The sequence below is a fragment of the Gorilla gorilla genome, chromosome 19, assembly GCF_029281585.2.
Source record: "Gorilla gorilla gorilla isolate KB3781 chromosome 19, NHGRI_mGorGor1-v2.1_pri, whole genome shotgun sequence".
Taxonomy (NCBI): Eukaryota; Metazoa; Chordata; class Mammalia; order Primates; family Hominidae; genus Gorilla; species Gorilla gorilla.
The window spans coordinates 21,622,501-21,647,269 of record NC_073243.2 but is presented as its reverse complement, the minus strand read 5'-3'; the positions used below and the strand labels follow the sequence as shown (position 1 = coordinate 21,647,269).

The 24,769-nt window shown below is 51.9% G+C and overlaps 1 protein-coding gene across 2 annotated transcripts in view; it reads left to right on the top strand.

Annotated features, from left to right (window-relative positions):
• Positions 1–24,769, top strand: part of PITPNM3 (PITPNM family member 3) — a 105,961-nt gene that overhangs the window by 47,819 nt on the left and 33,373 nt on the right. For both annotated transcript variants that reach the window (XM_055367294.2, XM_055367293.2), the window contains one exon: positions 5,527–5,574. In XM_055367294.2, the coding sequence (XP_055223269.1) occupies positions 5,527–5,574 (48 nt within the window). The remainder of the gene's footprint in view (positions 1–5,526; positions 5,575–24,769) is intronic.

Here is a 24,769-nt window from a genome sequence, read left to right as displayed (position 1 = left end):
GGCAGCTGAGCCAGCTGCACAGTTGGTTAATCACCCTCGTCCTGGGAGCCTGCTAAATCAGGAAGCCAGGTTCAAGCCGGCTCCTCCCTCGCTGGCGGTTTCCAGGGAAGATGGAGCTGGCTTGGACTGGGCAGGCAAGCCCGGCTTCCTACTGTCCGGGCGCCACACTTACCTCGTCAAACAGCAGGCTTATTCCTGACCCCGTCGGTGGCCTCACCAGCCCTGGGAACCCTGGGATGCCTGGCTCAGGCTGCGCTGCAGGAGAGACGAAGCCCAAGGCAAATACCAGCCAGTCCCCAAGTCTCTGGACGCATCCTCTCTGCACCCCTTGCAAATGTCCGCTTCTCTGCTCCCGTCCTCCTCACCCCTCAGCCCCTGACTGTGGCAGCCTTCCCCTGTCCCATGCCTTCCTCCTCCAGGAAGCACTGCCCAGGCTGCCTGAGCCGTCCTGGGAAGCCACTGCTCTAGGAAGCCCCCGACCAATAGGAGGCGGGGTGAAATTGTGGGAAGAGCCCTTGCCAGTATTGGGGTGTCCAAGGGACCAGATCTCAACGTTGGGGAAGTGACTTTACCTTGCTGAAGCTCAGCAGCCTTATTGCATAGGCATGGAAGCCAATGATTTCGTGTGTGGGAAAGCACTAGGCAAGCCAGAAAGCACCTGCGTGCCCAGGTGCAGCCTTCAAGGCTTATGCAGCTGAGGCCGCACTCAGGGCTGGCTTTGAGGAGTCCCAGAGCTTGGCCCCGACCTCCTTTCTGATATTTTCCCTCTTCTTACCTACGTGAAGCTTGCGCACTGGCGTTTCCAGGACACTCACCTCCTGGCCTCTTGGCACCTGGGTCCCCGAGCTTCTTCCGGCCTCTGAACTCTGCATTCCCAGCAACCCCAGCTGCATCCCCAGCATCCCCAGCAACCCCAGCATTCCCAACAACCCCAGCTGCATTCCCAGCATTCCCAGCAACCCCAGCTGCATCCCCAGCATTCCCAGCAACCCCAGCTCTCATCCTTGCCCACCTCCCCAACTTTCCCACCTCCCCACCTCTGGACATCCTGCCCAGGCTAAGTCATATTTACACCCTGGTAATGAAAGTATTGGATGGTCTGGAGAACTCATAAACTGTCTCCGTGAGTACCAACTATGGACTTGGCATGAGAATGTGGAGGTAATGACTCAGACCCGGCTCCTCCCTGCGCTGGAGTCCTCCCCTCCTCCAGGGCCTGACACATAGTAGATGCCCGAGAAATGCCAGAAGTGTCTGTGTTATAGTCAGGGCTCAGGGCCAGTGCTCCAGAGGGCTGCAGGTATTGGGTTTGCTGTTCTGAAGTCCGAATGGTGTTATCTTCGAGTCTGTGTTTTTGTGTGTTTTTTTTTTTAAATGGAGTCTCACTCTGTTGCCCAGGCTGGAGTGCAGTGGCACTATCTCGGCTCACTGCTACCCCTGCCTCCTGGGTTCAAGTGATTCTCCTGCCTCAGCCTCCCTAGTAGCTGGGATTACAGGCATGCGCCACCACACCCAGCTAATTTTTGTATTTTTAGTAGAGACGGGGTTTCACCATGTTGGCCAGGCTGGTCTCAAACTCCTGACCTCAGGTGGTCCACCCACCTTGGCCTCCCAAAGTGCTAAGTTTACAGGCGTGAGCCACCATGCCCGGCCAAGTTTGTGTTTTGTGAGTGAAGTCTGACGGGACAGTGCATATGTGCGGGGGTACTTGGTGGGCGGCTCTCAAATCGTCCTGCCTCCTGCCACCTTGAAGCCTCCTGGGATCTTGGTCTCCTGCTCTCCTGCCCTCTGGCTTCTCAGCCCCACCCCCACCCAGCTTTTTTCTCCTGCCCCTGCCCATGGACAGCCGCTGACCTCCCTCCAAGCCAGAGCCTGGGAGCAGGCAGGGCTGAGGTTAGGTGCTCATACTCCACCATGTCTTGGGGCGAGGCAGCTATCCCCACCCTGGGCTGGCAGTGCCATAGAGCATTCCAAGGGTGATTCAGAGGGAAAAAACCTCTCACTCAACTAGTGCATTTCAGCATGGAGGTTGCAATACTCTTGTCTACCCTGGATGGGGCCAGCAGGCCTGTGGGAGGGGCGCATGCTTGGCTCAGCTTTCCAACTGTCACTCACAGCATGGTTTGTTGGCCCAGTGGCTGGCAGGAGGGGGATCCTGGGTGCTGGTGGAGCCTGTGTGTGCGTGCCAAGCTAAGAAGCAGGGACCCTGGGGCCTGGGAGGGCCTGCACTCATCCCTCAAGTCTCCCTGGGCATGAGGAAATACAGTAGCAAATAGAAAACACCGGCCGGGCACGGTGGCTCACGCCTGTAATCCCAGCCCTTTGGGAGGCCGAGGTGGGCAGATCACCAGGTCAAGAGACTGAGACCATCTTGGCCAACATGGTAAAACCCCATCTCTACTAAAAATACAAAAATTAGCCGGGTGTGGTGGCGGGTGCCTATAGTCCCAGCTACTCGGGAGGCTGAGGCAGGAGAATCGCTTGAACTCGGGAGGCGGAGGTTACAGTGAGCCGAAATCGCGCCATTGCACTCCAGCCTGGTGACAGAATGAGACTCTGTCAAAAAAAAAAAAAAAGAGAGGAAGGAAAAGAAAAGAAAAGAAAGGAAGGAAGGAAGGAGAGAAAGAAAGAAAACACCATAACAGGTTTTAGAGCATCCTCAGGGAAAAGGAAAAATGTTATATTTTAGTACCTTTAGCAACATTTTTTTTTTTCTGTTTGAACAAGGGACCCGGCATTTCCTTTTTGCATGAGGCCTTGCTCATTATGCAGCTGGTTTTGGTGGAGTATGATAGAAAAAGCAGGAGGTTTGGATTTGAAAGAGTCTGCAAGCTCCTTCACCTCTTCAGGCCTTGGTTTTCTTATCTGTAAATGGGCTTCCTTCCTTCCTTCCTTCTTATCTGTAAATGGGACCATGCTCTCTCACACCCCCGCTTTGCCTTGAACTTGGCATTCCATAAACATGATCTTGCTGGCTGCTTGGAATGCCATGCCCTTTCCTCTACTGTCAAAACTGAAATCTCTGCTCTGGCGCAAGCTTCCTTGGAGTCCTCAGTCAGAATGAATCTTTCCCCTCCCCCTCTCTCTCTGCCGGTCTCGCCTCTCATTGCAGTTAGCCGTGTGCTTCTCTGCACAGAGGTGTTCTTGCTCCTCACTCACTCTGACTTCCTCATCTCTGTATCCCCCATGGCCCCTAGCATGGGGCTTGGCCCATAGAAGGCGTTTTTTGAATGCATGTCTTATGTCTTAATTTCTCTGCTAGGCCGCAGCTCTGCTGGGTGGTCAAAGTTGACTTTTTAGGGGCGCCAGAGTTTCATGGGCCTTAGCTGGTGCTCAGACATGTTGCTGGTCTTCGCTCCCTGACCTGTGTATTGGCTGCTGGGTCATTCCTTGTTTCTGTCCACATCTGTGCTGCTGTTGCACCTGGGAAACAGCTGTGTGGGGACTGCTCTATGACGGTGTCCAGGTCTCTGTTCTCTATCTGGGCCCCTCTTGGGCCTAGGCTTTGTCACGGCCCCTGGGTCTAGGGAGTGCTGTGAGCTGGCATCTAGCATTAACCATTGATTGTCTCTATCTGGCTGCACCTGGGATCATGATGAAGACAAAAGGGACAAGGTCTTGAATCAATGGTTAGAAGTAAACAAGTAAATAAAACAAGAATCAGAGCCATCCTCACTTATTGAACACCTGTTTTGTGCCTGACTGTGTTCTGAAGGCTTTACATATATATATATATACATATATATATATGTATATATATATGTGTGTATATATATGTATATATATGTATATATATGTGGTATATATATGTATATATATGTATATATATGTGTATATATGTATATATATGTGTATATATATATGTATATATATATGTGTATATATATATGTATATATATATATATTTTATTTGTCTTCTTTTTTGGAGACAGAGTCTCATTCTGTCACCCAGGCTGGAATGCAGTGGCGTGATCTCGGCTCACTGCAACCTCCACCTCCTGGGTTCAAGCGATTCTCCTGCCTCAGCCTCCTGAGTAGCTTCGGGATTATAGATATGCGCCACCACGCCTGGCTAGTTTTTGTATTTTAGTAGAGACAGGGTTCCACCATGTTGGCCAGGCTGGTCTCAAACCCCTGACCTCAGGTGATCCGCCCACCTCTGTCTCCCAAAGTGCTGGGATTACAGGCATGAGCCACCGTGCCTAGCTGGCTTTATGTATATTAATCATTTAATATCCACAGTAACCCTCCGAGGCAAGTACCAGTACTATCCCCATTTTATAGATTGGAAGACTGAGGCATATACAGGTTGTGTAACTTGCCCAAGGGTGCATCGTTCGTAAGTGAAGAAGCTGGCATTTGAATCCAGGTATCCAATTATAATGCAGTGTCACTCAAGGGCTTTCAGGACTTGGAGGTTCTTAGCGAGCACTGGATCCCTGCTATCTTGTAGGAATGAACCCAGAGAGGGAGAGTGCTGTGCCTTACATCACACAGCAGGCCAGAGGGAGCCTGAAATGGAGTCAGCCTCCAGATTCCAGCTGGGCGCTCTTCCCATTGTTTACCCCTGCCTGCTTTTGAGAGAGCCCGGGGGCCATGACCCCAGGATTCAGGCGACGTGGGCCATGAAGGTGGCCCTGGCAGGCAGAGGGCTACAGAAACAGGGTGATGGATTCTGATGAATCCATCTGGAGAACACCTGGATAAGTTCATTCTGATGAACACCTGGAGAAGTTTCATGTGAGAGGCAGGCACGGGGTTGTGAGAGGCAGGCATGGGGTCAGGAGAGGAGTCATCTACCAGGCCCTGGAGTGTGGGCTGTGGAGATGGAGGAGGTTCTTAGACTGGAGTTGCCCTTCAGTTCTGTAGGGGAAGAAATGAGGTAGCTTTGCATGGGGAAGGAGTCTCGAGTCCCTTGGGGAGACCAGGAGGTGACTTCGCTTTGTGCCTTGGAGACCTTCCTCAGAGACCTGGGGCCCTAGAGGAAGCCACAGACACATTTTGGGAGGGGCCGCAGACTTCTAGGGAAGCTTTGGTCATGGGGAGTGTGCAGTGTTTGGGAGTGGCCACAGAAGACGTCTGGGGGGCAGTGGGATATGCAGATCCAGAGCTAAGGGGAGAGGCCTGGGCCAGAGGCAGAGCCCTGGCAGTGGTTTGTGGGCTTGGAGTTCAGTGTGGACCCTCAGAGGAGAGAGTGAGTATAGAGAGGCAGGCAGCTCCTGGGAAGCCGCTGCTTTATAGAGGAGGGAGGAGAGGAGGAGCTGGAGAACAAGACAGGGGTGGAAACGCCTGAGGAGGCAGAGGAGCCAGGCCGTACTCTCCCCAGAAATGGCATCAGGTGTGGCATGAAGGGCCAAGGGCTAGGTCAGGTCAGGGCAGAGCAGGGCATGAAGTGGTAGGAGATACTTCTGCCCATCCCAAGCTCTAGAGTGAGGGTCAGAGGCAGCTCCAAGCAGCCTCCCTGGGAAACACAGTGCCTGGCAACAGTGTCAAGGATCTGCTCATGTTTATTTTCTTTTTCTGCAGGAGAAGGGACCGCGCCGTGCACATCCAGCATCCTCCAGGAGAAGCAGCGTGAGTCAAGCCTGACCCTGTGGGGTCATTTCTTCCCCTTGGATGGGTGCAAGCTCATTGAGCCTGGGTCCCCTCTCATCCACTCAGAGCCTGGAAGGATGGCAGGATCCCTGCCATCTTGCCTGCAGGCAGGACCGGAGGGCCTGGGGTCACTCAGCCTGAGTTTGGGCCCTCTCTAACCCATGAACTGAGCCTCCTTGGGTTCCTGAGTTCCTATCACTGGGCAGCTCAGGTCAGCTCATGTTCCCCTCTCTGGGGACTCCACAGGGCCAGAGTGAGGGGTGGGAGGCTGGTGGGTTGGGAGTGTGAGCTCAGCAGAGCAGCTGAGATCATGGCATGAGGACAGAGAGAGGAGGACGGGGATGGGGAACATGGCCCCTGTGCCCATCACTTTTGGGTGACACAACTTCCAGGAACCACTGATGGTGCCATGGTGACTGACATGACTGAATGAGGTTCAGAGACACTTCATTCCTGGATGTGCCCGGGGTGATGATCCTCAGTATTGCTCCACGAAGAGGCTACCTCTCTGCAGAGCCCATGGCCCTGTGGCTGAGTCCCTGTCCTCTGTGTTATACAGGTGTCTCCAGGTTTCTTTCCCCCTGTGTTTTCTCAGAGAGATGAGCACAGCATTGGACCTGGGAAAGACCTGGTCGAGATGTGGCCATTTGCTGACATAGTGACCTCAGGACGTCTTCCTTGGATGTTCCGGGAGGACTCAGTGGCCAATGTCTGGGCCAAATGTCTTTGCTGTTGGCAGTATTGACTTCCATATGTGGCTGGGTCAGGAGAGGACTCCATGTGTGTTTGGGGTGGGGTTGTGCTCAGAACTTTCCTGACTTCTCTCTCCTGCTCCTTTGATCTATGGTTGCAGCTTTGGGGGACCCAGTCCACTCTGCCCACCACCTCCCTGAGCTCAGGCCCGTGGCTGCTCTGCAAGCTCTTCCGTCCTTCAGTTGCTGTGCTGAGGTGGAAGCACCTATGACACCACCCTTCCTATGGCCTGGAACCCAGCCTTGAGTGGGTGCACAGGCATCCCCTGCCAGAGAATCTTTCTGTTTTTTTTCTTGAGACAGAGTCTTGCTTTGTCACCCAGGCTGGAGTGCAATGGCACGATCTCGGCTCACTACAACCTCTTGAGCTTCCCGGGCTCAAATCATTCTCCTGCCTCAGCCTCCTGAGTGGCGGGGATTACAGGCGCCGGCCACCATGCCTGGGTAATTTTTGTGTTTTTAGTAGAGATGGGGTTTTGCCATGTTGGCCAGGCTACTCTTGAACTCCTGACCTCAGGTGATCTGCCCTCCTTGGTCTCTCAAAATTCTGGGATTTTAGGCGTGAGCCACCACACCCTACATGGAGAACCTTTTTCTGCTTCTAACATTCAATGGCAATTTCATAGACAAAGCCCTTCAGGGGCTGGTAAGTGTGAATGCCTTTGTCAGGGACACCCCAAGGCCCAGGCCATAAGGGCATCAGGCCATGGAAAGGGCAGGACAGAGAGAGGGCAGTTCTCTTTCCTGAGCACTCGTAGGGGTGTAAGGAACTGAGCTCAGCATGAGGGGAATGTGTTAAAATGTACCTGTGGGTCTTTAGTGTAGAGGTGACTGAGAATGTGGAGAGGCTCATGTCATCAAAACATTTTCAGCTCAGGTTTTGAGGGATGGGGCCATTCCACACCATGCAAGGCCACGGAGGAAGCACTTGGTTTGGTCAGGAGACAGAAGGGCCAGGAATCCAACTCAAGGCTAGATTCCAGGCCATAGGAAGGCTGGTGTCACAGGCGCCTCCACCTCAGAAAATAGCAACTGAGGTATGGAAGAGCTTGCAGAGTGGCTGCAGACCTGAGCCCAGGGAGGTGGTGGGCAGAGTGGACTGGGCCCCCCAAAGCTGCAAGGCCCAGAGCCCTGGTTGGTTTTTTTTCTGGAAAGGCAGGGCAGAGCAGGAGAACCATGCAGGGCTGGCTGATTTGCATGTCGAGGGCTCTGGGCTCTGGGCTCTAGGCTCTAGGGCTGGTGTCCTGTTGTCTGGTAGCTGGCCTTGGGTTGATTTAGGGCCAGGGAAGTATTGGCTTGGTGGGTGAGAGTTAGAGAAGGTGGTTGGGGATATGGGTTTGGGCCTGGTTCATTTGCCTATGAAAGGTGCCCTCAAAGGGAGTAGTTATTACCTCTAGGAATTAGCCAGCTCTGGGAGGAGCAGTCTCTTCCTGGCCAGCGAGGCCCCAGAGATGTCAAAACATTATAAAATAACAAGCATGATGAATATAGGGGTGTCACCACATTCCCCAGGAATGCAGAAGAGGAAAAGAACCAATCATCTCCACTTCTGAGCACCTGGCCAGAGAAGACAGCGGCAGCCCCGAAGCAAAAACAGCCACCCGACATGCGGCTTGTCTCCGGGATGCCAAACCACAGCTCTGTTTTCCACAGACACAATTGAATTGATGAGATGTTTAGTGACCTCTGGACCTGGCTGAAGAAAAATGTGTGTTTAAGTAGTTAGAATTCTATTGCTGAAGGCTGTCATCAAATTCTGCTCCTTAAGAATGTTCTTATCGGGCTGGGTGTGGTGGCTCACACCTGTAATCCCAGCATTTTGGGAGGCTGAGGTGGGTGGATCACCTGAGGTCAGGAGATCGAGACCAGCCTGACCAATATAGTGAAAACCTGTCTGTACTAAAAATACAAAAATTAGCCAGGTGTGATGGTGCATGCTTGAAATCCCAGCTACTGGGGAGGCTGAGGCAGAAGAATTGCTTGAACCCAGGAGGCGGAGGTTGCAGTGAGCCAAGATTATGCCATTGCACTCCAGCCTGGGCAACAGAGTGAGACTCCATCTCAAAAAAAAAAAAAAGAGTGTTCTTATTTAGCAAAGAATGACAGCGTGTGTGCAGATGAATTTTGGAGCTGAAATGGTACCTTGGAGGTCGTCTAGGTTGGGGATGCCCAAATGAACCCAAGATTTTCAGCAGTGAGAAAAACAATAATACTGTGACGTATTTTTCCATAATGTTGAGTGTACTCAATTGAGAGGACTCCTTTTCACATAATTCTACAATTATGTCCTGCCCAGTTTTGGCATTAAAATGCTTTTTCTTTTATGAAATGATGGTGATGATCGATGGTAATGTGTTTATTTTTAATGCAAAATTGGCAGAAGAAAAAATCTGTGACCTGAATTAAAACAAGAAGAATCGCAATGGCTTGCATTTATAATGGCGCTTTTCCACATAAGACAATTTGCATGCAAGTATACTTTATTTAATAGTTCCACCGGGTTTTTGAAAACTCACTAAAAACAAATTGCGAGGTGGTAAAAGTTGCCCTGGAACCAGGAGTCAGAACATGCTGGGACTGGTGTGATGGTGTCTGGGGTTGCAGGTTTGGAAAGGCCTGGGTTTGACACTCAGCTTCTCTCGTCTAGTAGCTGTGACATTTTGGACAAGTTACTTGATGTCTCTGAGCCTCAGTTTACTCAGTTGTGGAAAGACGACCATACTGTCATGCCAGGTGCGGTGGCTCATGCCTGTAGTCCCAGCACTTTGGCAGACCGAGGCAGGCAGATTGCCTGAGCTCAGGAGTTCGAGGCCAGCCTGGGGAACACAGTGAAGCCCCATCTCTACTAAAATACAAAAAATTAGCTGGGCATGGCGGCGTGCGCCTGTGATCCCAGCTACTCGGGAGGCTGAGGCAGGAAAATCGCTTGAACCCAGGAGGTGGAAGTTGCAGTGAGCCGAGATTGTGCCACTGCACTCCAGCCTGGCAACAGAATGAGACTCTGCCTCAGAAATAAAATAAAATAAAATAAAATATAAAGAAATAAAGAAATAAAGAAAAGAAAAGATGGCCATATCATCTACTTCTTAGAGTTGCTGAGGGCACCAGAGATGTTATCTGTGAGATACTAGGATCCGCGCAGGGTGGATAGAAAGTTCTGATGGTTGTCACTTGTTACTGGACGGATGTGCCTTGGAAGCTGGAACACCTGGTCCCCATGTGATGATGAATCTTATCAAGTGGGGCTCAGTCTTTCTGGCGCTCTGCTGGTCCTGCGGCTGCCTCAGTTGCCATTGTCACAGCAGGGTTTCCCCAGAGAGCGTTGGAGTCCCCAGAGAGGAGGACATGAGCCAGCCAGACAGCATGGGGCCTCTTGGGTTGCAAGTGTGGGGAGGGAGGTCTCCGTGGGCCTCTCAGGGCATGCGCAGGTATGAGGTTGCAAGGGCTTGTCTGCAGTGGCTATGCGGGGAGGGGTGTCTTGGAGACTTTCTCCTTTGTGGCTGCCAGGCAGCCCCAGCCTTCATTGTGCAGTTGGGCAGGCGGCCTGGCAGCCTGGCAGCCTGCTGTCACTGGCGGGAGCCTGATATTTGAAACCAAACTAGAGGAAGCCAAGGGAACCATTGTGTGTGGGGGCTTGGTGGGGGTCCAGAGAAGAGAGAGGGCCTTGGACTTGGGGGAGGAGACCTGGGTGACCTACTGCCGAGTTGCTGTGCAGTCTCACCTCCTGCCTGGGGTCCCATCTGTCTGTTCATGGAGTCCCTCCTGGTTCTGACATTCTCAGGGTCTTCTGTGGCCACCTCTCTGTCCCCTGGCTTCCTCTGTCTGTGCCTCTTTCTGTTTCTGCCTTGTTCATGCTGCTCCGTTAGTTAGCACAGTGACCATTTCCAGAGTGCTCCCACCATACCTGCCATGGTGCTGGCTGTCGGGACTCAGGGATCTTGTGTGTTTCCATTGAACCTCACTCCTTCTGTGCTTCCATCCAGTGTGATTGGCACCATCCTCCATGAATCCAAGCCAGAAACCTTCTAGACTTCTCTGTCTCTGTCACCATCCACTATCAAATCAGCCTCTGCTAGTGTCATTCAACCTCCAGCAGTGCTATGAGACCCACCCACTCCTCCCTGTCCCCATCCCTTCTCTAGCTGAGGCCCTATCTTCTCTCTCCTGGACCATTGCATCCACCGGTGCACTGGTGTCCCTGCCTCCCTGCCTCCCGGCCTCCCTGCCTTCCTGCCTCCCATCTCACCCACTCTGATCCTCCCTTCGGCGTGTCAGAGAGACCTTTGGAGGAGGAAAGGCTGGTTCTCACAGCCCCTGCTTTCCCTCCCATGGCTCCTCTCCAACGAAGCGTGAACCTTGCCTCCATACAACCTTACCCGACCACTTTCCCCTCTTCCCGTCAGCTCTCCCATTTCCCCAGGCTAGCTCTGGGAGGAGCGTGGACTCTCTAAGCACAGTTTTCTTGTGGGCTAATTGGGAAGCCTGAGCATACCATCCATCTCTGTGGAGGAGACAGAAGCAGTTCCTCTGCAGCAAATGGTGAGAAGGACCAGGGTCCCTCTGGACCCCGCACTGTTGGCCTCTGCCCTTGTGGCTCCATTCATGGCTGCTGGGCTCACACGTGCTGAATCCAGCAAGCCCGGCTCACCCCTCCTGCTGCAATATGCCACCACCATAGAAGAGGCAAAGGGTAGAGCTGTTGTCTCAAAGGGGCAGTAACTCCCCTTCCTCTGCCCACGCCCCCATCCAGGAACGTCTGGTGGGAGGAGGCATGACATTCTCCCAGGAGACCTGCGGCTGCCTCACCCGCTCCATGCCTCTCCCTTCCAGTCTCAGCAGCTCCACGAGGGGCAGGGCTCCGCAGTGCACAGGCTGGGAAAGTGCGAGTTGAGAGGAGCCTCCCTCTGCCCCACCCCCATGCAGGATGGGTTGGGGGGCAGATTCTACAGCAGGAAGACCTGTCTATTGTGGCCCTTCAAGTTGGACCCTGCCTGTGTGGATGACAACAGCCACCTGACACATGTGACCCAAAGCCGTGCTGGTCGTCTCATGGCTTTTCCAGAGCCAGCGCCTGGCATCAGCTGCAGGGGTGAGGGCTGCAGGCAGCTGTCCCACGTGTGGGGAGGGTCTTCCCACAGCCACGTCCACACATTAGAGCAGATGCTCTGTGGGGCTGTGAACTTCCTCTCGTCCCCAGAAAAAGACCTGGCAATGGTCCACAGAGTCCCAACCCTAGTCCAAGTCTGACCCTTTATCTTCATCCTCTACTGAGCCTCTCTCCTAGCCACCAACTGAGCCCCAATTTATCCCCAGCTAGGTCCTAACTCCAGCCCCTGGTCCTGGACTGAGCTTGGGTCCTTGGCTCAGATGCAGAGAGATGTAGATGGCTCAGCTCCCCTCTCCCCATCGTGGGCATGTGGTTTGACTTCGCACCCCACTGCCTAGGGTCAGTGACCAGAGGAACAGCTCTGAATGCCCTGACCAACCACTGAAGGGCTTCCCTTCCCACATACCCTCAGCCCCTGGCCTCCCCAGGAAGACCCCCCACCACAGACAGGATGCGTGAAGCCCCTTGCCCACGGCTGGCCTCTCCACTCCTCTGCCTGGTAACTGGTGTCTTTTCCTGGCCTGTGTGGGCAGCTTGCTGAGCACAGCTGCAGACAGGCTATATTTAGCCAGCTTTAATGAGCTCAGGGTGGCAGACGTCCGCCTTGGGAGCACTTTTCTTGCATTTGTGTGTGTGTCTCTGCTTGGCATGGTTCCTTCTCGTTTGTGTGTGTGTGCCCTTGCACTTGTATGTGTGCATTAGCCTCTATGCCAACGCATTGGTGCATTCACTTTCATGAGGATGTGCATTAGCCTCTATGCCAATGCATTGGTGCATTCACTTTCATGAGGATGAGTGTGCGTCTCTGTGCGCATATGCAAGTCTATCTACATAGCATCTGGGCTTTGCTGGGGCACGTGCAGCTTCCGACACTTATAGGGGTGCAAAATGGGAACAAATGATTAGTTCATTCACCCATTTGTTTAAAAAATATTTAATGAGCACCTTTATATGCCAACATCGTGATAGTCTTTGGCGATAAAATAGAGCAAAATCAAACCCAGTCCCAGCCCTTAAGGATCTTGTCATCTGGGAGACGGAGGAGGGGAAGATAATAATCAAATAGTCATAAAATGAAAAGCGTGAGGATTAACCCCAGGAAAGAGAGGACCGTGGCGCTTTTGTGGAGAGGACAGGAAGAGTGGAAGGCCCCCGGAAGGAAGGAACACTGAAGTTCCTGTGGGAATTATCTGGGCACGGGGCAGTGGAGAGAAGAGCCCAGGCCCGGGGAACATTTGCTGGGACTCTGCGGTGAGAGGGAAAGGGGATGTGCGAAAACTGGCTGAGTTCAGAGAGGGAGGGGAGAGTGTGGGAGAGCGGAGCAGAAGGCGGGGGCTTGGTCAGGATAAGAGAAGCCTGGAGAGCGGTGGTGTGGGAGGAGGTGATGGGATTTGCATAGAGCACTTAGGATCCAGCCCGTGATGCAGTCAGGGTTCTAGCAGGAAATGGAAGGCTCACACAAACCACAGGTGGGAGGAGGGCTTAGCAGAGAGACTTTATTCACAGGTGAGTGAGGCTTTAAGGAAACCAAGAAGGCATCAGCAATACCCTGGTGTTGTTCCCACCCCTGAAGGAGAAGAGCCCAGAGAGGCTCCTGCATGAGCCTTCAGCAGAGACCACCTTACGATGACCCGGCATGGAGGGGGCTCCCTTGCCCCAGTTCTCCTACTGGTGCTTTCCGTCGCTACACCCAACCTGTAGCTAGGGGGCCTCGGCCTCGGGCTGAGTCGGGCAGAGATGGGGCACTGTGGCTCTGGAGGGGCAAAGAGAGACCTCACTGCACGGTCTACTTACTTCCATGTGGAAGAATCGCCCTTTCCTTTGTTTTTCTGTAAGCCACTTTGATTTTGACTGTACATTCCCATGCAGCTGTGCTGGTGAAGGACTCCTCCTCCTCTGTGCGTCCAGGAGCTTCTCTTTCCTCCCTCTCCTGCCATCGCCCCAAAACTCCAGGGGTCTTCCCAGCACTCTGGTGGGGGAAGGGTGCCTGCAGCATGCACATATGTGCAAGGGGTCCTTCATCCACAGCGGTGAGCACAAGGACCCCAGAACCCAGCCTGGTGGTCCCATTTGTCCTGGGCTTGCAGCTCCTGGCCTAGGGTTCAGGCTCTCTGGAGCATGGGATGGCCAGGTCTTCTTATGTTGTTCTCCATCTTCCTGAAGTTGCGAAGGGACCCGTACAGAAGACTCTCTCCTCCACCCAGGGCCAGGGCGTGAGGATCTCTTTTCACCCTGAAGCATTCTCTATCTCCAAATCCTTTCCTCTTGGGAACAAAAGAGCTTTTGGAAACAAAAGCCAGGAAGCTCTGCCACAAACCTTCCCAGAGGCAAAGGAGCCAGAACTGGGAGAAAATATAAATTGGTATCTAAAAAAAAACCACCCTGCTACATGCACTTTAAAAAAATTCTTATTTTTAATCTGTCTTTGAGTAGGTAGCACATGTACATGGTATAAAATGCCTCCCTCTCCTGTCTTCCAGCGCACACAATTCTCCCTAGAAGAAAAGATTATAACTGGCTTCTTAGATTCCATTTCAGAGATAATCTCTGCATACAAGAGTCTATCCATAAATATGCATTTATATATATTTTTATATCTATACCCTCACACAGATGGGAGCACACAGTTCCTTTCATTGTGCACCTTGCTTTTCTCAGATGTTGATACTAGATCACGATTGTCTCCTTAGCTCGGTACGCTTAGAGGTGAGTTGTTTTTTGCAATGGGCATGTGCAATTTCACTGTGGTCCAATTTATTTAATCTGTCCCCTACTGGTGGACATATAGGTGCTTCCTGTCTTTTGCTGTTGTAAAAGCAATGTGGCAATGGTTAGCACTGTACATATGTCCTTTTGCACATGGGCTTGGAATTGCTGGGTCAAAGGCATTTTGCATGTTGAATGACATTGCCAAATGGCCCTTCACAGAGGCTATACTGATGTTTACTCTCACCAGCAATGAATGAAGAGATCGTTTTTCCACACCCTGGCCCATAGTGTGTCACAACTGCCAGTCTGACAGGTGGAAAAAAAAAAGTTGTCTTAGGGTAATTTCAATGAGCCTTCCTCTAATTTAGGGTTCTAAGGTTGAGCACCGTTTTCCTATGTGTGAGAGCCATTCCTAGGCCCTGTGCTGGATGCCGCACACACTTGGCAGGGGTTACTGTGCAGGTGCGCATGGGCCGGAGTGTGCCACTGCATTCCTTTGTGTATGTGCTGTTCCAGGCAGGGCCAGGGTGGACTTGACAGGGGATCATTAGGGGGTCAGGCTAACAGCCTAAGAAGTTCCTGCTATGAGTAGCCTCTTCCCACTCTCTCCTCCCTGCCAAGAGTCTCCCTGAGGAGGCAGGGCTGTGGCGTGAAGGCATTAGTAAGAGCAAAGAGACCGTTCCTTTCTTACTCCCCTCCTTCAGGACGATGAAGAGCCCTGACCTGGTGACCTGGGTTCAAGTACCCAGCCCTCCACTTACATCTTGAGAGAAATCACTTCACCTTTCCAATCCTTGGTTTTCTCATCTTTAAGATGGGGAGAGTACTCCTGACCTCACAGGATGAATGTGAAGATTGCCTGAGACACCGGATGAGGACTAGAAACTCAGGACCAGTCTTAGGAGGGCTGTGTTTGTTGCAGAGGAGTCTGTAGGGGAACACCAGGGTTTGGGATTTCGTGTCCCTCTAGCATCCCTGTGTCGTGGTGGCAGAGTTTTCTCATGGTTGTATACCTGGAAAGTTCACTGGGCCCGATTCAGGATGGCACCTCTGATCTGAACTGGGATCCCCCATGAGAACTGTTCCTCCGAACTAACCCCGTGTTCACTTGGGGTATCTAACAACATGTTCTCAAGGGGCAGGGTTTAGGGCATAGGCCCTCACAAGGGCCAGGCCCTGGTCTGGGGTAGTGTCTCTGTGAAAGGCTCACTGGGCCGTTGAAGGTTTGAACACATCACCTTAGCCTGGTTAGTCAGATGAATCCAGGCGGACGTGATTAGATTCTGACCCTGAAAGCGTTAAGGAGTCACGGAGGGACCTCAGCCTCCAGCTCCCCCAGACTCTGGATGAAACTTCCCTCCTCAGCACCCTGCTACGTGGTCACTTATATAACTTGCTTGTCTAACCTCAGTGAATTAGAACAGCCTGCTTGCAGGTCAGCACAGGTCACTCTTGAACTGTTGTAAACATTTCCTAGGTTGTGCTAAAACTTGGAATGGCTCTCCAGAAACCACCCCAACCCTTATTTGTCCTGGCTTTGCCCTCTGCTCCCTTGACCCACACGAGGCTCAGCATAGATTTGCAGGCAGCTGCTGCTCTTCTCCAGGCTGGGTCTCTCAACCTCCTGAGCCCCTTTCTACAGCTTTCCTGCTCTGTTATTGGGCATCAGACATACCCTCAGCAGGGCCTGAGCTGCAGAGGCAGGGCAGGGATGTCTCCCTCTCATTTTGAACTGAGATCTCTGGTTTGTGCAGCCTTAGAGGTTGAGAAGTAACTGTGGCAGCCCCACTACCCTGACTGAAGCTGTTTGTAGCCTTTGGTCGTGTGACTGATCTTGGGCACATGACCTAGGTCTTTGTCATTGACCTGACCTTGGTCACATGACCTACTCTCGGTCATGTGATCCCGGGGGCTTGAGAGATCTTTGAAGGCAGGTGCTGTGTCTGATTGGTCTTGGTGTTTTCAGCCTTGACACAAGTTTGGGCAATAACCAATAGGGTGGGAATAGGCAAGTGGTATTGAGTTCATTGTTGTTTTTTTTTTTAAGTCCTTGGAAGGCTTACTTTATTTTTATTTTATTTTATTATTTTATTTTTTGAGATAGGGTTTCACTCTTATTGCCCAGGATGGAGTGCAACAGCAGGATCTCTGTTCACTGCAACCTCCACCTGCCGAGTTCAAGCGATCCTCCTGCCTCAGCCTCCCAAGTAGCTGGGATTACAGGCACCCGCCACCATGCCCAACTAATTTTTGTATTTTTAGTAGAGACGGGGTTTCACCATGTTGGCCAGGCTGGTCTTGAACTCCTGACCTCAACTGATTCACCCACCTTGGCCTCCCAAAGTGCTGGGATTACAGGTGTGAGCCATGGCGCCTAGCCTCGAGTTCATTTTTAACCCAAACACAGGATCTTAATTCACTCATCATGTTCCACATTTATTCTTTCCTTCCACAAGCATTTCTTGTCCTTTTATACTCCCTCATTAGCCTGTCAGCTCCTGAGGGGAGGACAACATTTCACACTTTTTTCTTTGTAGTGTTTGTATTGACTAAAATAGGAGGTTGTGTGTGGTTTTAAAATGTTCTTGCATAGGCCAGGCGCAGTGGCTCATGTCTGTAAACCCAGCACTTTGGGAGGCTGAGGTGGGCAGATCACAAGGTCAAGAGATCGAGACCATCCTGGCCAACATGGTGAAGCCCCGTCTTTACTAAAAATACAAAAATTAGCCGGGCATGGTGGCGGGCGCCTGTAGTCCCAGCTACTGAGGAGGCTGAGGCAAGAGAATTGCTGGAACCCGGGAGGTGGAGGTTGCAGTGAGCCCAGATTGCGCCACTGCACTCCAGCCTGGCGACAGAGTGAGACTCTGTCTCAAAAAAAAAAAAAAAAAGTTCCTTGCATAAACATGACACATACTTGTATTATCTATCCAATAAACATTCATAAATAGTTTTAAACTAAAAGAAATATGGACTCCTTAGAGAAAAATTGGAAAATAGATGAAAGTAGAAAGTAAAATATATATATATATATATTACAGGTGTGAGCCATGGTGCCTAGCCCCTCGAGTTCATTTTTAACCCAAACACAGGATCTTAATTCTTAATTAATTCTTTATTTTATATACATATATATATATAAATCCATTGTCCCAGCATCTAGAGGAAACCACTGTAAACATTTTAGTGTGTTTCCTTCTAATATGAGGCCCCAAGCTTCTTCCCCCACCTCCCCCACCATTATTTAGATTGTCATTTTTCCTTTTCTGCAATGCTAGGAGCTGGGAACCTGCAGAGGAGGGTGGCCTGCAGTCTGGCTGCTGAACAAGCTCAGTGGCTTTTACGTTTCAGTCTCTTGAAGCCCTCAGGAACTGCCTAGGGTCAGGGATGTGCTGGAGTGAGGAAGGTGGGCTCTGGGCCCCCCAGCCTGCTTCAGCCAGAGCCGATCCACTTTCATCTTTGCAAATTGGGCTCCTAAGGGAACTTTCATTGGCTAAAAATTTCCCCTGTTTTTAAAAAAGTTTTAAAACCTTCAGAACAGCTTCACGCTGTTCCATCTGCATCTGCTACTGGCTGTTGGTCCCCACATCTTCTGTGTGGCCGCAGGTTCCCATTCATGAGCCCACATTCCTTGAGCTCAAGTGGTGAGAGCTATGGGTTCCTTAGATAGTTTGTTATTCTGCCAGTGTGTTCCCCTCCCCAGATGCCCCTAAGCCCTTGGCATTCCCTCGAGCTGCTGGTCCAGCGACCCTATCTATGCCACATGCTATGATGCAGGGTTAGCGAGCTGGTTCCAAGAGTACCTATCAGAGCTCTGGGAGCCACTGCTCCCCTCCCCTCCCCTCCCCTCCCTTCCCCTCCCCTCCCCTCCCCTCCCCTCCCCTTTCTTCCCCTCCCCTCCCCTTTCTTTCTTTCTTTTTTTTTTGGTGACAGAGTCTTGCTCTGTCTCCCAGGCTGGAGTGCAGTGGGGCGATCTCGGCTCACTGCAACCCCCGCCTCCCAGGTTTAAGTGATTCTCCTGCCTCAATCTCCCAGGTAGCTAGAATTACAGCTAAATACATGCCCACCGCCACGCCTGTCTAATTTTTGTATTTTTAGTAGAAACAGGGTTTCACCAGGTTGGCTGGGCTGGTCTCGAACTCCTGAGCTCAACTGATCTGCCCACCTCAGCCTCCCAAAGTACTGGGATTACAGGCATGAGCCACTGTGCCCGGCCCCACTGCTTCCTTTTCTAAGGGTCCTCACAGCATTTGTTCATTAATTTGCCCCAGGACTTGCCTAGGAATTCACACCAAGCCCCTAGTTGGAATCAACCACTTTGAAAAGCAAAGCGAAATTTGCCGTCTGCAGCTTTTTGGTTGCTCTTCCTTTCTCCATAGCCTCTCAGAGTGACTCCATCATTGTGACTGTGGGTCTCCTTCAAGGTCCTAGTGCCAAATTCTGCTGGGTCTGGAGGCTAGCACTCACAGAGGGCACTCATGTTTGGACTCATACAATCTCAGACTGCCTGACTCTTACCGGGGAATGTAGGCAAACCCCTCCTTTTGCGGTGGTTTGCAGAGCGTGTCTGAGGTCACCCTCTGAGTAGAGGGTTAGTTTCCCATCCGAGGACTCTATCCAGGGCCTGTCTCCCCTGTAAGTCTGTGTGTGTCCCCTTCTTTCCGCATGTGTGTGTCATGCGGGCTCACCTGGGGAATGGGGGCTGTGGATTGAGTCCCCAGGTGCTACTGAATGATGCTGTAGTTCTTCCCAGACGTCATCTAGGTATATGGATGAATCCCACATCACAGCAAAATAGCAAAGCCTTTGACTTCCAGGCAGGGCCAGGGTGGACTTGACAGGGGATCCTCAGAGCATAACATGTCTTTTTATTTTTTTTTTGAGATGGGGTCTCGCTCTGTCTGTCGCCAGGCTGGAGTGCAGTGGTGTGATCTCGGCTTACTGCAACCTCTGCCTCCCGGGTTCAAGCGATTCTTCTGCCTCAGCCTCCCGAGTAGCTGGGATTACAGGTGCGCACCACCATGCCCAGCTAATTTTTGTATTTTTAGTACAGACGGGGTTTCACCATGTTGGCCAGGCTGGTCTCGAACTCCTGACCTCGTGATCTGCCTGCCTTGGTCCCCCAAAGTGCTGGGACTACAGGCGTGAGCCACGGTCCCCGGCAAGTAACGTCTTTTTAAACGGGGAATGAGCTCGACTGAAAGGGCCTAACAGTCTAAGAAGTTCCTGCTCCTCATAGTAGCCTCTCCTCACTTTTTCCTCCCTGCCAAGAATCTCTCTGAGGAGGCAGGGCTGAGGGGCGAAGGCATTAGTAAGAACAAAGAGACCATCCCTTTCTTACTCCCCTCCTTCAGGATGATGAAGAGCCCTGGCCTGGTGACCTGGGCTGGTGACCTGGGCCGGTTTAGGCAAAAAAAAAAAAAAAAAAAAAAAAAAAAAACTTATGTTTCCACCCATGTATGAGCTTCCACTAGCTTACAGAGGATTAGATACTCTTGTAGCTACTTCTTAGGATGTGCCACTTGGTCTCAAGCTGGGCCCAGCTCTGCTTGGTTCATGCCAGGGGTGACTAACGGGGGGTGGGAGTGACTGCCAAGGATGGAGGAGGAGACTGAGTGTTTGGCTTTAGCCAGTGGGCCCTCAGCATCCACCCCTGTGGACCCCAGAGGTTGGTAGCAAGAGAGAGGGAGACAGCTATGCTCTCCAGCCGAGCTGGGGTGATGCTTTTCTTGGGGTGCTGAGTGTGTGGGTGATGACCTTGGCTTTCGTCTCAAGAGCAATGTGGCGCATTGGTAATTAGAGGGGATGATCACGATTTGTACCTCTCCAAGGCTGTGATTAAGCAAAAATAGGCTCCATTCTTCAGGCATCAAGAGCAGCCATGGTGAGCTGGGTGGACCACCTCTCCTGATGTGGGGCTAGCGGGGTACTGGGAGCTGGCACTGTGGTAGCTGGCCTGTCTCAAAGCCTGTCAAAAAACACTGTCACAAAAACAGCTGTGGGCTCCCCCACCCCAAATCTGGGCACTGCAGGGACCCAGCCTGAATAGGGACATGCAAACAGAAATTAACAGGAAGTGGGAAGAAACAGGCAGCCTAATGATGAGGTCCTGGGGTCCCCTTTATGTGGCTCTCCACCCCTTAGGACCCCCTGCCAGCTGCTCTTGTCACCAGAGTCCCTGAGGAAGCCTCTAGGGGTGGAATTATGAAGCCCAGGCCAGACTCTTCTAGAATCCCCAGAGGTTCCCAGGTACCAGTTCCCGTGAGTACTTTGAAGCAACGTGCTTCTCAGTGGATGATGCTTCCCTGAACCTGATTTCTCCTGGGGGTTTAATGGCACAGAGATGTCTCACAGGATGTGTGCATCCTGGGATCTTCCAAAAGGTTTTCACAAAAGTGCCATCCTAGTCCCTGAAAACTGGTAAACTCTATTCTCAAGGGGCCCACAGTCTGATGGGGAAATAGACAAGTAAGCCAGGACCAGTGCCGCATACTATGGGATAGCCATCTTTGCCTAGATAGATCAAAGACGGCTTTCTAGAGGTGATAACAATTGAGCAGGGTTTTGCAGGACAAGTAGGAGCTTGCCAGTCTGCAAAGGGAGGAAGGGCTTGCAGGCAGAGGGCTCAGCATGAGCAAAGGCAAGGACGAGTGAAAGAGTTATGTCTTGTGGGTGAGTCAGAGCCAATGGCCTCAATTATCATGGTAGGAATGTCTGGCTTTTAGAAGAGCAGAGACCTGTGGGGAAGGTACAGGGAAGGTAGCCTACGGCTGCCACTGCTTGTCTACAGGGGCCTCTGCTAAGATGAAGATGGGAGATGTGCCTTTCTGTGGGGAAGCTCTGGTCCTGTTAGTCAACTCTCAAGGGGCCAGAATCTGAATCTGGCAGGCTAGATCTCCCTTCCTCCATCTCCCAGAGCAAAGCATTCCTGGCTTTTGTGCATGGAAAGGAAGCAAGGCTCTGTCCCCAAACAGCGTAGGAGGTGAGACTCTTTCCTCCTGCTAGGGAGGAGTGAGGGATACTGAGGACAATCCTGCCCAGTCTCTGGCCTGAGGCTCCCATCCCCACGGAACCAGGCACGGCCTCAACATCGTTGGTGGCCAGGATGCAGCAGTCATCCACCGATTTGATGCCCAGAGCATCACATGGGTCCCGAGGGAGCTGGCTCCAGACAGATCAAAGATGTAGGTGCTCCTTGGCCTTTGTAATGGGTGAGGGCGCAGAGTCCAGCCCCCACCTAACAGAGGGCATCGTGCCCAGGAGACAACAGGACCCTCATGTCTTCCCTGCAATGTATTTATAGCCTTGCCATAGTAATTTGTGGCAATCACAGCATTTAATCCTGTAATCACACTGCAAACAGGCGCCCAGCCCAGCAAGGCCGAGGAGCATGCCAGGGCTCAGGGAGGGACTTGGCACCAGGGCAGGCAAGTGTGGAGGCGGCAATGTCCCCATCAGCCCATCTTGTCAGCTGTGGTCCTGGCTCTGTGCCCTGGATGTCCCCTGGATAATGATAATAATAACAATAGCCGCTAACCCATGTGACACTTCCTGTGTTCCACACCCTGCTCTAAGCCCTTTATGCATATGAACTCATCTATCCTCACCACCACCCCATGGGGTAGCTGCTTTTATTATCCCCATATTCCAGATGAAGAAACTGAGACACAGGTCACACAGCTGATAAGAGCCAAGATGTGAACTCAGGCGTTCTGGATCCAGGGTCCGTGGCTTTAACCACGCTCCTCCCAGCCCTAGAGCCAACCTCAGCCCTGCCATCACTCCTGGTTCTTCTTGACTCACAGCCTGCCCCAGAGCCGCACACACAGCCGCACACACCATGAAGCATGAGCGCTTTGTCTCAGGGAAGCCACACTCAAACCCTCTCCCTCCTGGTACTGGTTCACGTGGTGGAAAGGGGCCTGGCAGCGGCAGACCTGGGCTTTAACCTTTAAGGTACGTGGGGCAAGTGACATAGGTTGATTGAGCCTTGGTTTGCTCATCTGTAAAATGGGGCTAATAACAAGATCATTCAGACTCAGAGAGTAATTGTGGGGACTAGAGAGGATGAATCATGTAAAGCACATAGTGCCCAGGACATAATAAGTGCTTAATAAAGCTGAGCCGTTACTGTTGTCTTGTGTTATCATCCTGTCCTGAAGAGAGAGCCGGGGTCTCCTCTAGCCAAGCCCAAGGCAAGGTCTTTAGTAAGTTAGAAATTAGGCAGGAGAGCCTAGCCAATGGGAAGAACTAGGAAGTGCTGGGCACAGCCGGGCCCCAGGACGAGTTTTCCCTCTTCCTCCATCATTTAGGAAATGATTTCCTGTCTGTGTGGGCAGTAGCTCGGGGCTCATAAAGCAGTTACCCTTTGACTGGGATTGTGTCTGTGAGGACAGAATATTTCAGAAATGCTCTTCCCTGCTGAGAAAAGCTTCTCATTTGCAGTTCTTTGTAGAGGTACCCTCCCCTGGGGCTGGTCGTGGTGAGGGGATGTTGACAGGGTGCCTAGGGTTGCCCGCAAAGCCCCTGGAAGGACCCTCCCCAGATGTGACTCCTAGAGGGGAGCAGCAGGCTCTGGTGGGGGTGGGGCGTGAAGAAGGCAAGGACCATCTTCATCTAGAACCTACGACTTTAAGAGATGAGCCAGTTCCTCCTCCCTGAAGACAAACAGGTGGTTCAGCTTGGCTGTAGGTTTTAGCCACACACGGGAGGTAGCATCCATCTCATGGGGGAGGAAGGAGAGGAGCTGAAGGCAGCCTGGTGGCAGGAAGGAGGCCTCAGAGTGCAGGTATCGTTTGGGTGGGGGCTCAGGGGTGGCTGTTGGATGCCTTTGAAGTCTCTCCACCCAAGAGTCCAATGTCATCACATTCAGGAGTGTAGGTGTTAGATCAGGGGTTGACAGACATTTCTGGAAAGGGCCAGATAATAAATATTTTCAGCTTTGTGAGCTGTAAGGTGTCTGCTGCAACTGCTCTGCTGCTGTAGCACAAGAGCCGCCTGCCATAGACAATATGTAAATGAAGGAGCCTGAGAGTGTTCCAATAAAACTTTATTTACAAAAACAGGCAGTGGGGCAGATTTGGTCCATGGCTGTGGTTTACTGAATTCTGTGTTAGGTAAATGAGAGCTCAGGGAGGGCTGGGAGCCAAGAAGGACTTCTTGAAGGAGGAGGTGTTGAGCCCAGGCTGCTGAGAGGAGCAAGGAGAGATTTCTGGCAAAGGCCAGCTTTACCCTAAAGCTCATGGGCAATGCCAGTAATGTTTCAAATGCCGACCTTACCTCTCTGGGAGTCTACCTTCCCTGGAAAGTGGTCCCGTAATTCAAGCCTTTATTATTTCTCTGTTAACTTCAAACAGATATTTTTTTTGAAGTATGTATCCAGCCATATTAGGGTTCTGCGGAGAAACCGACTGAAAGGATATATACACAGATGTATAAAAAGAGACTTATTGGCCAGGCATGGTGGCTGACTCCTGTAATCCCAGCACTTTGGGAGGCCGAGGTGGGCGGATCACTTGAGGTCAGGAGTTTGAGACCAGCCTGAGCAACATGGAGAAACCCCGTCTCTACAAAAAATACAAAATTAGCCAGGTGTGGTGGCGCACACCTGTAATCCCAGCTACTCGGGAGGCTGAGGCAGGAGAATCACTTGAACCCGGGAAGCGGAGGTTGCAGTGAGCCGAGATTGCACCATTGCACTCCAGCCTGGGCAACAAGAGTGAAACTCCATCAAAAAAAAAAAAAAAAAAAGAAAAGAAAATTAAAAAGAGACGTATTATGAGGGACTGGCTTTCGTGCATGGTTTTGTGATGATGGAGGCTGAGAGGTTCCCTGACCTGCTGTCTGGAAGTCGGGAGGCCCAGGAAAGCCTATGGTGTAGTTCTAGCCCAAGCCCAAAGGCCAGAAAACCGGGGGAGAAAATGACACGAATCCCAGTTCAAGTCCTAAGGCCGGAGAAGCGGGAGTGCTGATGTGTGAGGCAGGAGATGGAAGTCTGAGCTTGAGAAGAGTGAATCCTTCCTCCCTGCAGCACTTTGTTCTACTCAGACCGTCATGGACTGCACGGTGCCCACCTGCCTTGGTGAGGGCAGATCGCCTCATTCACTGCTTCAAATGCCAACCTCTTCCCGAAACACCTCACAGGTAGACCCAGAGAACATGTTTTACCAGCTCTCTGGGCACCTCTCAGCCCAGTCAAGAGTGGGTGCATACGCTTTGCCATCACACCAGCTCTTCTAGTTGTTCTCAGTGGGAGGCTTTGCTTAAATCGCCGTCCATAACTGGAAGTGGAAGTCCTCAGGTGGTACTCACCCTTGCTGCTGTCCTGGTGAAGAAACGCAGGCTAGTTCCTTTCGAGGAAGCCCCTCCTTTCAGGAGCACCATCCGCGATGGCCTCACTCTGCCACCCTCCCTTTTCCTTATGAGGAGAAAGGGTTTCATGTTGTGTTGGTTTCAGAGGCAGGGCCTGGATAGGGTGACTCTCCCTAGCTCCAGACTCTAACTTGAGCTCACCTATGATATAAGCCAAGGTCTCACCTTTAGGGCCAGCTGGGCCCAGAGAGTGTCTGGTCACTGTAGGGAAGCCTGGAGATGCTGAGCTCTCCTCTTT